Here is an 11939-nt window from a genome sequence, read left to right as displayed (position 1 = left end):
GCATCGATTGCAAACGGCGACATAGATGAAAATAAAAATATTTTTATGTGATGTGATGATTATAAATGTTCTGAAGCCGCCTTAAAAAGCCCTGATTAATGTATATCAGGCCACGCGAATAAAATGTCGATTACGACAAATAAACTACTTTCTTTTACTAAAAAAAAGTGGCCCAACTTTTTACTCTGAAAGTCAAAAAACCGTGACCACTTTAATTTTATTTTAAATTGTCGATTGTGTAGCCAGCAGTCAGATGCGAGAAAAACTGCAACAAAGCAAACAAATTAACAGTGTCTCCATCAGTCACGAAACCACACTTCGATCGTTTTTCCTTCCAAAAAAGGCTGTTACCCTTTAGTTCTATGATTACTAATTTAACCTGCTCTATTTGTGCAAGCAAAACCGGAAATTCGAGCTACTTTAAATTAAGTGTGGCTCAAACCTGTACATACGGACTTGCAGCCTAAGGCTACAAAACCAGACAGACAGCTCCTTTATATTCAATTTCATACGTTGCTATATTATCAATGAAAAACAAATCCCGCCTAATTTTAGAATAAAGGTTATTATAAAGGTCATAGATATTGTAGACAGTTTTATAAAACGAGGTAAAAGGGGGTTCTAAATTCATGAATAGTAAATTCACAAATTTGAAAATCTTTTATCGCTTATTAGGACTCATTAGTCTGTTCTTATATGGCTGACGCTCAGCGAGCAGGCAAGATGGACCAAATCCTCCGCTGTGATTGGCTACCCGAAAGACTGACTTTTTCCGTTAGCAGGTGCCTTTGTATTTCGGTATCAATCCGTCTGTCGCAGTTACGAAAGTTTGCAGGTTCCATTGACTAGTATATGACCGTGAAAGCAAAGGTTAAACGGCATGCAACGGTGGGAATTAAAATGCCATTATAAGGAGGAATTAACTGGGAGTAGGTTAATTGATCATTTTCTTGAGTCCATGTACAAATATTGCTGGGTATTTCTTGTGCGAAAACTACATCATATTATTCTTCACAAAAAGTCTCATACATTTCTTAACTACTGCCAAGTAACTTATGCCGCTTTCACGGAAACATCGCATTCCGAATAAATCAACATTCACTGTCTTGCAACATGAGAAATGACTCGGTCGCGGATTCATAACAAGTGATCATGTGACGACGATTTACCATTCGCATCTCTTGCATCCCGAAGTCTTAAATCGATTACTTCTCTAAAGTATGTGATTTGTAGCTCTGGCCATATTTGTTGACTTGTTCACTGTGATTAATTAGATTGTGATTTATTAATTTTTTAGATTGTGGTAAGTTCAACTGAAATGCCGGCTCCATAATGAGACGCTAGTTAATAGGTTATTTTGTCTACCCGCGAATGAATAGCGTATTGTTCTTCTATCAACCGAAGGGACGCATGAAAGTCGCGGTATGTTAACCGTTAGCTTGGTCACCTACTGCAAACTACGTTTTTTTCAGTGATTATACAGAAAACAATGCATCTTCCAGAGAACTATCGGGAAGCAATATTTTCATCTAATAAAGCGAGCTGAAGGGCTTAAGTTAATCAAGTTTTGTCAGTCAACGCAGATTTATATTGTTCGATGTTTCACGAATATGACCTTATACAGAATGCATACTTTATATTCTTGTGATTTTTAGTAACAACATAGTCACATATGATTTCCGTAATTTCCAATGTAACTTGAACGCAGATATATCGAACTTTCTTCCATACGACTGTTTTATAGTCTTCCAAGTTGCAAGTTTTGTTTCAGCGATGAAATAACACGAGAGGTATTTGTTTCACAAAGCTGCAGCTATAACGGGTGAGCACAACGGGAATCTCTTAAGAGTGTTCCTTAAAACCAAGTCTTGAAGAGCAGAAATGCCGGAATAAATCATGCACACAAGCTAGAAATGATATTCTACCATTGCAATGTTTCCTGCGCTAAACAGACGAGCGCTACTATTACATAACATTGATAAGTAATGTTATTGTTCAAGGTGTTCACTAATCAGCAGGCTATCAACACTTGAGCCATTCAAGTACAACGTAGGATACTAAGGAAAACCTTGAATCCCATCCCTGGCTATTTAAGTAATGCTTAGTTAACGTGAGTATCGTGCACTTGTAACAGAATAACGGGGGCTCTGTCCTGACAAATTTTTATCCGCATTCACCAGCTGCCTAGGCAATGCGCAACGCCCAACAGACGTTTTCTTCGATTCTTTTCTCGCTGAAGGCTTTTATCTTTACCCACAGACGTCCGAAACTAAGCAAATAGATAATACACTTTTCCACTTACCATACGACAGGAGAAATCCTTGACGGATCATAAGTGTCACGATGAAATACAATTTTGCCATTGTCGCTACTCTGTTGTCGTTTTAAATATACCTTCCAAAAGACTTCAGTCAAGACACTATTAACCTGAACCTCAGGAGCCAGGAACTGGAATTCTAAACTGATTATGAGCTTTTGTGAGGAAAAAGAACCCAAAGGTTTTGAGAGGGACAATTTATCGGTTCCACTCACAACCACATTCGGATGCGACGCTATGACGTGAAATGGCTGCTTTGCCCCTCAATTTTCTCGACCACGTCCAAATAACCATAACAGCTACCCCAGACACGCGCTATATCCCCGAGGCTACAATTTATTTATTTTACCGCAACGTCTACACAACTAAAAAGTTTGAGTTAATTACTGTTGGAAACAAAGACCTGGAAATTAATTAAAAAAAAAAAAAAATCTCCAATAAACTATACATCAGTAGAAAGTTTAATAAATGTTGTTTACGATAGTAGTATGATTCAAGCGACCTTTTCTTTCAAGAAGTGTCAGAAGCCGGTAAACCATTGAACGACCAAGGGTTTTTCTATTGAATTTATCGGATATCGAATGCTGCAGCACGAGCCAAACAGTGGCACATTCTTATTCACGCCAGGCATCAATGAACAAACGTGTGTCAGCCTATATATGTCGATATCCTGATTGGTTGTTAAGATATCCGCATGCAAAGATGTAGTAGCTAAGGGCCTGATTACATGGCGAAGTTCAGCCCGGCCAGGGGGGCTGAAATTTTGTTGCGATTACATGACGAATTTCAGCCCGGGCTGAACTGCGGCGCGGGCTGAATCCTTCTCCATGTAATCGCCAATTTGATTTCATTAGAATTTGTTTCAGAAGCTGGGCTGAAATTTCAGCCCAGCTAACCGGGCTGAAATTTCAGCCCGGGCTGAAATTCGCCATGTAATCAGGCCCTAAAAATGTGTGCGACGAGTCGAGACGTCATGGAAAAACTCGAAAGCGAAGTTACTCAAAATTAGGCTTGTTTACTGAATGCAGTAGCACGGTTCCAGTTGAAGTCTCTTGGCTCAATAAATAGAAGTGCGAGTGCGAGATCGCGTACGACTACGTCGACTACTACGTTTCAAACCTAGTGCTTTTACATCTACACACTGACCAATCCTGTGCCGATGGTCTCCTATTCATCTGCTCAGAGAGCAGTTAATTAGGACTCTGCGGAAACATACGTAGCTGGACTGAATTTCAAAAGGCGTGCTAGTTTAGTTTTGCTATTAGTAGGGTGCTAACACGAGCCTAAGGCAACGTTCTAGTTGAGTGCTACATAAACTAATGCGAGACTATGCAGTTAATTCAGTCAAGTTGATAGATTGCCAGACAAAAATTAATCTTTTCGGAATGTTCAAGAATGGTTCTTAATGATTTGGCTGAGTGCATACACGAAAATAAGGTCTGTAGTGAGAATAATAATGAGACCCATGCTGAAATTAGGCAAAAATCAAACTACGTGCTATCTTTCTTGTTTTCCAAAGTCAGGGCCGTGGGCATTGAATTTTGCAACGGAGAAACTTGTAACTTCAAGAGTGCGTCCAGATAAGCAGATGAATTTGCTTGGAATAAATTAAACTTTAATCACTGATTTGTGTCAATCTTTAGCACTAAAACACATTTTGAATCACTGAACAATATGAGCCTTATGATATTGAACGTGATCCACATGTTTGTTCATCCCACGAACAAATTATGACGATTAAGCTCCACTCAAAGAAAGAATTTAAAACAAAACATGTACGACATTCCAACGGTTCAGCTTAAATCAGCCAATGCGTACGGCAATAATGTATTCATAAAACAAGTGAGCCATTAGTAGTCACCCGTATCCTTTAACTCCTTTCTTCATTCTTTTGAATCTAATGTGCACGCACTAACTCACTAGTTTCATTGCTCGCCTCACTCACCACCAAATGCATCACAAACAAATGGACACACGGACACTTCCTCCATAATCAACAAAGACAAATCTTGCTTAATTCTAGAAATCACTGCTCTTCTTTTACCGATCCATTTTAAATGATTAACATCAGATTCACGCATATTCAAAATTTACGGTAGTTGTAGATGTCACACATCTTTTCCAAAAAAAATGGAAGACACAGATTGTCAATTCATACTGAATTTGCAAATCATGGTTCCTTCAGTCCCAAACGGGTGTCCAGCGAATTTGTTAAGTCTTCAGGTGCCGTAACCATTCAATCCGGGAGGTGGCGTTTGGCCTTCGTCCCTCCACCAGAGCCTCGTTGACGTTGCCCATGATCCGCAACAAGGATCGGGTATCCGGTTCAATTCCGGACCGACAGTACAATAACAAGCCCAGGGCTGGAGGAAGGAGGGGGATTGGGGTAGTGGCAAGGTGTGTATGACGGGAAAGGGGAGAAGGAGTCGGTTGAGTGCCTGGAATTAGGGACTTTAAGCAGCGGGAACGCGGACGGCGACGGGAACGCCGAAACCTGTGAGAAGGCTGGGGAGAGAACGCCGTTGTGGCGGGAATTCACAAACATTAAGCGGCACCGTCGGAAACCGCGGTTTCCGCACTGAAAGCTTATTGACATAATCGATATTCGTCCTCTGTTTGTCAAGATGAACTAGGATCACTTTATTGAAAGAAGTTCGCAATCAACTCTTGATAATCCACGATGAAGGTGTGTTAAACGATCACGAACTTCTACTCTTGTACGATTTAAACCGGTCTAATGATTCCTTTCCTGATTTTAACTTCGATGGTTTGAAGACGACGAGTGCTGGTCTGAATTTCGCTTCCACAAACGCAACTTGCCCCTTCTCGCTGAGTTGTACAATGAAGTAAACGAACTTGTTATCAGCAGATGTTTAATCAGACTGGCGCGACAAAACAGTGTGCTGACTGATAAAGATCTAAGTAAACCACTGATCTTACGACTGAAAATGGAAACAGCTACGCAAGTTTTAATGGTGTCTATCCTTTTAAATGTGTTAGAATCTCACCATCATGAGCCATTTGACATTTGAGTACTTCTCGAAAGGAAAAATTTCGATTGAAATTCATGTAAGTTGTCTTTACTTACATTAGCTTTCAAAAAGATATTTCACGGTACTCACATGTTCGCCGACTGGCTTGAGTTCGCTTCAGATTTCTCGACGTTTCTTTAAAATGAAATATCTCACATAACAAGAGAAAACAAGCATTAAAGTTCCTCGAAATTAGTAACACGGGTTATTTAGCGTTGACACAGCAGAGGAAACGAAAGCGAAAACTCACGTTTTCAGACAACGCGAAATGAGCTTCACTCACGTCGGGCCCGAACGCAGAACGTCAACTTGTTTCCCGCCAGTCATGCGCAGTGGACCTTTTGGCTTTTCCCTGATCTTATGGCGTTCCCGTCGCCGTCCGCGTTGTCTTTGCTTAAAGTCCCTATTATTTTTGCGGTCATATCACTGGAAAAAAACTGCGTATCAAAGATGTTTGGTTTTTGTCCGTATAGAGATGTCGAGTGTTAACAAAAATACCTCATTGAAGAACTGAGCATGCTAAAAATCGGAAAGCCCGCGTAAAATGTTCAAATGCCGATTGGACTGGAACTCTTATGTCTTATGGGCTTTTATTCGAGGAGCAAGAAGGCAGGGAGAGGAAAGATTTGACTGAAACAACTAGCATAAAGAAAGAAATTGGGCATCTGAGCTTGGGGAAGATCGACGTTTCTGCATTACCACGTCCTCCTTCGGCAGGCAAGAAAAGTAGTCCAGATGAGTTCGTTTTCTGAGCAAGCACTTGGAAATAAACAGCATATGCTCGCCAAGATCACTGTGTGCACGTGCGTGTCTTGGTGCGTTGGCTCTACCGCGGAAACTAAATTCATGTGGTTATCGATTGAACATCGCTTGACCAAATTCAGTCGATATTTAACACTTAATCACTGGCCTAACATAACCACGTGTGGTAAATATCCTTGTGCTTGTGTTGTGCCTGAGCGGTATTTCGTTTTCACTTGTTGCAGCGCAAACGCAAACATAAGCGCAAGCACAAGATAAAGGAAAAATTCGATCCTTGTGCTTGTGCTTGCGCTTGTGCTTATGCCTGCGTCAAGGCCGTTTTAACGGCGAAATAAGAATTGTTGTGCTTGCGCTTGTGCTTGCGTCGCTAATGAAAACCAGGCTTAAATGATAAAGAGACGAAGTGCTTTGTAATCCCTTTTAAGTAGAATCACAGGAATAAGTACAGAAAGAGGTTGCACAACATCACTCTAGGAAGCTTCAAAAATCACAGATTGCATTTCAACAATAAATGTATTGCACATTAATTTGCCAAAGCAATTCCTAGAAAGCGTGGATTTAGCCTGTGAAAATGGAAAAGGGCAAATGTTTCGAAATGGTATATCGGCTTTGACAAGGCTCACGGATTTTACCTGCATGATTACATTTTCAATAATTCGCACATTTTCATTATTGAGTTATTTAGTAAATAAACCCCTTCTGGCGCCTGGTATGTCGGCTGATAATGTCCGCGGGTGATATATTGTCCGAAAAATGAATATTTGGCCGAGAAGCGAAGCTTCGAGGGCAAATGTGAAATTTTGAGGACAATCTCTCAGCCAAGGACTTTATCGGCCGACATACCAGCGAGCCAGAAAGGGGTTTATTTATTTTATAACCCTCCCATTAATTTTCTGCATATTTTATTGACTCTTTTGTACTTATTGGGATAGCATTGGCGACCGGTTTTTTAATATTCTCAATGGGCGGATTCCACGAAAAGAGTTTGTTTTTCTTCCGTGAAATAAAAAAACAAAGATGAAAAGGTAAAATTCTAGAGCTGGATTTATTCTTTTTAGCTTTGCTTCTTCTCGACAGAAACAGTCGCAGGGCAATTATCGACGCAGGCGGAGGTTATTGCGTGATAACTGCCCAGTAATTTTGCACCACGTGACGTAAAGTAGCCAATAGAATTGCGCGAAAATTAAGCGTGGGTAATATATGATAACGAGCTAATCCGATTGCTAATATAATAATGAGTTCATAAAAGCGAACAAGCTCTACTAAAAGCATAAACCCTTTCTTTCAGTGATTAGTAAAATGCTAAGAGTGGCAAATAACATCAATTCTATCCAAACACTAGAAGTATGTCTCATTATCAAACCATGTTTAGAACTTAAGCGAATTTTTGTCAATAAGCGAATTAATACACGATACATTAATGATAACACTCTTAGTATAAGCACAGAGTTAAGTTAGTTCCCGGTTTAGTTAGTTCAGTCCATAAGTGTAAAACATTTTTCAAAACATTTGTTCCTCAGTTTCACGTTATGATCAAGACAAATAATTTTACAACTTCGTAAGGGGTTTCGTTGGGGCATAAAAATTGGGAGTAATGGTGTCGGAATCAGCTGATACTTTTCAAAATTTTAATAACTTCTTATTACTACGACTTCAGTAACTGACGCTTTGAACACACTATTCTTTTAATTATTCTGACCCAGACTGAATATTCTTATCTTTCTGCCGATTTTAGGCCGGAAATATTTTTGTGAATATTCGCATTTTATATATAACGTATGAAATTTCTGTTTTCTTGACTTTATGGCGTTGAATTAATTTTGGAGCCAGACTGCAGGCATTTAAGTCTGATATGACGCACATAGCCTCTTGCAGAAATGTGAGTAGCAACCAACATACGACTAGAGCTGTTTTGGCTCGTACTTAATCAAGTTTTGGCGCCGCGGTTTTAAAGAGGTAGACATTTATACGGACATCTATCTATTAAATTGCTATTAAAAATTCTGCTTACATTTTCAATTTAGAAGCGCAGTTTCCAGTTTGGTGATTTGAACTCAACCTGTCATTAATTTCTCACAGTTTTTTTGGCAGATAAACTGTCGACCGTAGAGCAGTTCTTTTATCTCTCTTTGACTTTTGACTCTGATGTATTGTTATTTTGCTCTATCACAAAAACGAATTATTACATTTTACAAAGAAAATAAAGAGGACAAAAATTTTTCAAATCTCAAACAAAACTTGACAACTTTGTTGGGGCAAATTTGAATTGAAAATGACACCGTCATATGGCAGAGTTAACCAACATCCGGTTTGTCTGTAGTTTATATTTGGATTCGGCTTTTCGAGATTCTCTGCAATACAACTGGTGTAAAGAAAAACTTACATGTGTAGGGACTAACCGATTCCCGCTTGACTACAACAAGAGGTATCAGGACTGTTGAGACTTGAACTGAGTTTTTCAGAGTTTAATCGTCTAGTACTAAGTCTAGTAATTCTACATCTTCTTCTATTTCTACTTCATACAACGTGACAATGCATTCACTTGTATGGTAATAGCTACGCCCGGGACTCGAGCCAAGGGTAAACTAGGTTGTACAAACAAAGGACTCGGATGTAAATCCTTATCGAACGCAGCTGACTTGATAAGCCGGCAAGCAGAGATTAACCAGTTGAAAACTATAAAAATGGAATAATCTTTACCAACAGCTAATTTTTGGTTCTATCAAGGGGAGGTATCAGCCAATGTCGGAAGAACGACATAATTAAACATGCACACAGGTAAACGTCCGAACACAAAGTTCTAGAATGAAACATTCCGAATTCAAAGGTAAGAGGTGTTTAAGAACAGAGTTTTCCACATATGTGAAATAACCTTGGCTTGCCGAAACTAAGCTTTCTTAAAAAAGCATAATTTCTAAATATTTGGCTGCACAGCACATATCATGTATAAGAAACTCGTCCATTGTCGTAGGTCACTATACGTGTCCAATCGCTGGAGAGCAGCGCTTACTCTCTACAAACTATTTTCATGACAGCGAATGCATAATTTACGGTCCCGCTAGTTTCCTTTCTGGCACTTTTTAATCGTTACGCGGTTCACGACAGACCCAGAAACTGCATGTAATTGCCGTAGTCCTAGCGACAGTCGTTATGACTCAGACTGGATTCCCCTCCAACTCGAAGTGAGTGAATCCGAAGCCACTTTAAAGGCTTCTCGTTTTTAGAACAAGGTTCACCAGTAAAATTGAGAAATAAAAACAAACAACTACTGACTAGCGAGCATAAATGAATTTTTCGCTGATCTTCCCGTCAGTTGTCAACGGCAGTTCCTATTCGTTGAACAAACCCCTTTCATTCCGCAATTCACGACGAAACGAAATGAAAAGCTTTTCACGAATGCTTTACTGATTTTAACACCATATCAAACGCATGAAGAGTCGATAAGGGAAATGATAAGACTGTCATTAAATGTTCTTTACCCTTTTGAGAATATAACAGACCAAAGCATCGAAATGAGCTGCGATTTAAGTTTGCATAAGTGAATGAAGCACGACGAAAATAGCCGTTAAAAAGGTTATATGCGGTTTGTTATTAAACAAGGAGTCCAATATTAATGGAAATAAGTTTATGATCAGTGCAAGAAGTGTGATATCGGCGACAACGCCCGTTCCCAACCCATCAGTATAATATCGTAACGGAAGCTCTTGAAAACAACAGCATGAAACAACGCTGTTTAAGTTTCGATGTTAAAGTGCTAAACAAAGCTAAATATAACTTACCTTGGATGAAAGCAGAGAGCCAAACTACAAAACATGCTGCTATCCGTATGCTGTTGTGGCAGGACATTGCTGTATTGTCGCTTCAATTAGCTTGGAGTTATTTTGCCATTAATCATGTGTTAATCGTTAAGTATTATTGTGCCATTAATCATGTGTTAATCATGTGTTATTCACATTGTTAGCCTCGTCTACTCAAAGAGATAGTTAGGGACTGAACGGTATGACCAAATCAAGTCTGTTCGATGAGGTCTTGAACTCTCAGAAAATCTCCATTTTCACTCAAAAACACAATTGTGAATTGAAAGATCATTTATATTTTGAGTTACGGCTAGTTACCGTTAATGATAAGCAGTTTTTACTTTTGATCATGTCAGTTGATAAGCAAACAGTTATTGACAGGTTTATTGTTTGAGAGTGGAATAACGGACTTTGTCTGGCTTTCCAAGAAAACGACCTTTGTTAATTAGCAAACAGGTATAAATCACAATCAATAAGGGGCAGATCGGGCCTGATCGAGTCGGATCAAGTTGGATTCCTAAAAAATAACGGAAGTGAAAATGTGCTCCAGTTTACTTTATTGAGCGTTACGCTTGCATTTTACACTTGCTTGGTTTAGCCGTGGATTCATCCGCGCTCTAAAACAAGTGAACCGAGGCAGGTCAAACGGGCTTTTGATTTTTCTTATGAGTAAGCACAACAGCAGGTTAAAATGTTTCTGAAGCCGATTAATATCAGCAACATTTTCTCTGGAACTCGTCCAACGACAATACTGTATTGCAAGTTGAAAGACCTTAATGTATTATCACCTATTATGAAACACGAGCTCAATTTTTGGGCAACATGTTGGTGCAGCGAATTTGCAACTGGTCCTTTTCTTGACTTTTTGATCCACAAATTAACATCGTCGCGCGGCAATCTGGAGGACTGGTAGCGTAATGCAGCATTTCCTTTACGCACCTCAAATTACTACAACTTGCTTTCTCGTACGTAGCTTATAATTATATTATCATTCCCTTCGAGAAGCTACCATGCGCTTTATTTTTTTTTATGATGAAAATACAGCAGCTGGGTTGACGGTAGTTTGTGCTATAAATTTGTCCATCTGAGTCTGGTTCGATTTCTTTGTTGCTCTGAGGAATCACCCGCGTATGGGTTCTGGTGCGTCTCTGCTGTCTTTCAGTTGGGGTGTTACAGCGTACGATCGGAGGACTCCTGCAAGCTTTTCTTTCACTTTGGTTAGTTTTCACTTCATTGTCGTTTGATTTTGGATTTTTTTTCCCACTTTCTCTGGTTTTCCTTCTCCACAAAAACAAACACTCCAAATTCCAATTCGACCAGGATAGAGGACCCCCATAAAAACCAGGTAATGGTGCTGTGGCTTCCTCCCTAAATAAATATATTGCTATTTATGGTGAAGAGGTCTGTGCCAATAGTGTGCCACGTCTTCGGCGGCACCCCTGTGGGTATTAGGAGTTCTTTTTTCTGTCCCGGTTGGAGTTTCTGACAATTTCTACATGTCTTTGTTTAGCCCTGTCCAGTATGCTGAGGTCCTATTTCCGAGCTCTTCATGGTTCCTTGGTCTGCTGCATATCATGAAGCTTTGGCAAAATTTCCTTGCGAAATCCAGTAGGTATAATGATGCGGTAATTTTTTCATGGCTACCCATCTCCTACACCGAGCTCGTCGCGAAAGGGCCAGTAGGACATTAAGATCACTGGGGCTTGCTGGATGGTCCAGGGCCAACCAGAGTAGATCATTTCCCCCAGTGCATTGAGCTGTGGATCTGAAGTGTTTTGTTCTCCAAAACTGTGTACAATGCTGTCTACTGAATTGTGGATGGATGTCATGCACTTGAACATTTTGTCAATAACCTGGAGAGTGCATTTGCGTTTTCGGTGCTCTTGCCTGGTTTTATAAAGGGACAATTCCGTCAGAAAAGAAAAAAATGCCTCGACCGTCATTACAAAACGCGGTTGCTATGGCATTACCAAACGACGAAGAGAAGCAGTGGACTCTTCAAAATTTCTGCAAGCGGTGAATGAACAGCTA

General features: G+C 39.8%; 1 protein-coding gene across 2 annotated transcripts in view; it reads right to left on the bottom strand.

The window, feature by feature from the left end:
• LOC110058846 (uncharacterized) overlaps positions 1-2761 on the bottom strand; it is an 8926-nt gene extending 6165 nt beyond the window's left edge. For both annotated transcript variants that reach the window (XM_089278406.1, XM_089278407.1), the window contains exon 1: positions 2303-2761. In XM_089278406.1, the coding sequence (XP_089134532.1) occupies positions 2303-2363 (61 nt within the window). In that variant the 5' untranslated portion in view covers positions 2364-2761. The remainder of the gene's footprint in view (positions 1-2302) is intronic.
• Positions 2762-11939: the final 9178 nt, after the last annotated feature.

This window comes from Orbicella faveolata, unplaced genomic scaffold (genome assembly GCF_042242905.1).
Source record: "Orbicella faveolata isolate gen_17 unplaced genomic scaffold, um_ofav_v1 contig_46, whole genome shotgun sequence".
Lineage (NCBI taxonomy): Eukaryota > Metazoa > Cnidaria > Anthozoa > Scleractinia > Merulinidae > Orbicella > Orbicella faveolata.
The sequence above is the reverse complement of the archived record's forward strand: the minus strand, read 5'-3'. Positions and strand labels throughout refer to the sequence as shown.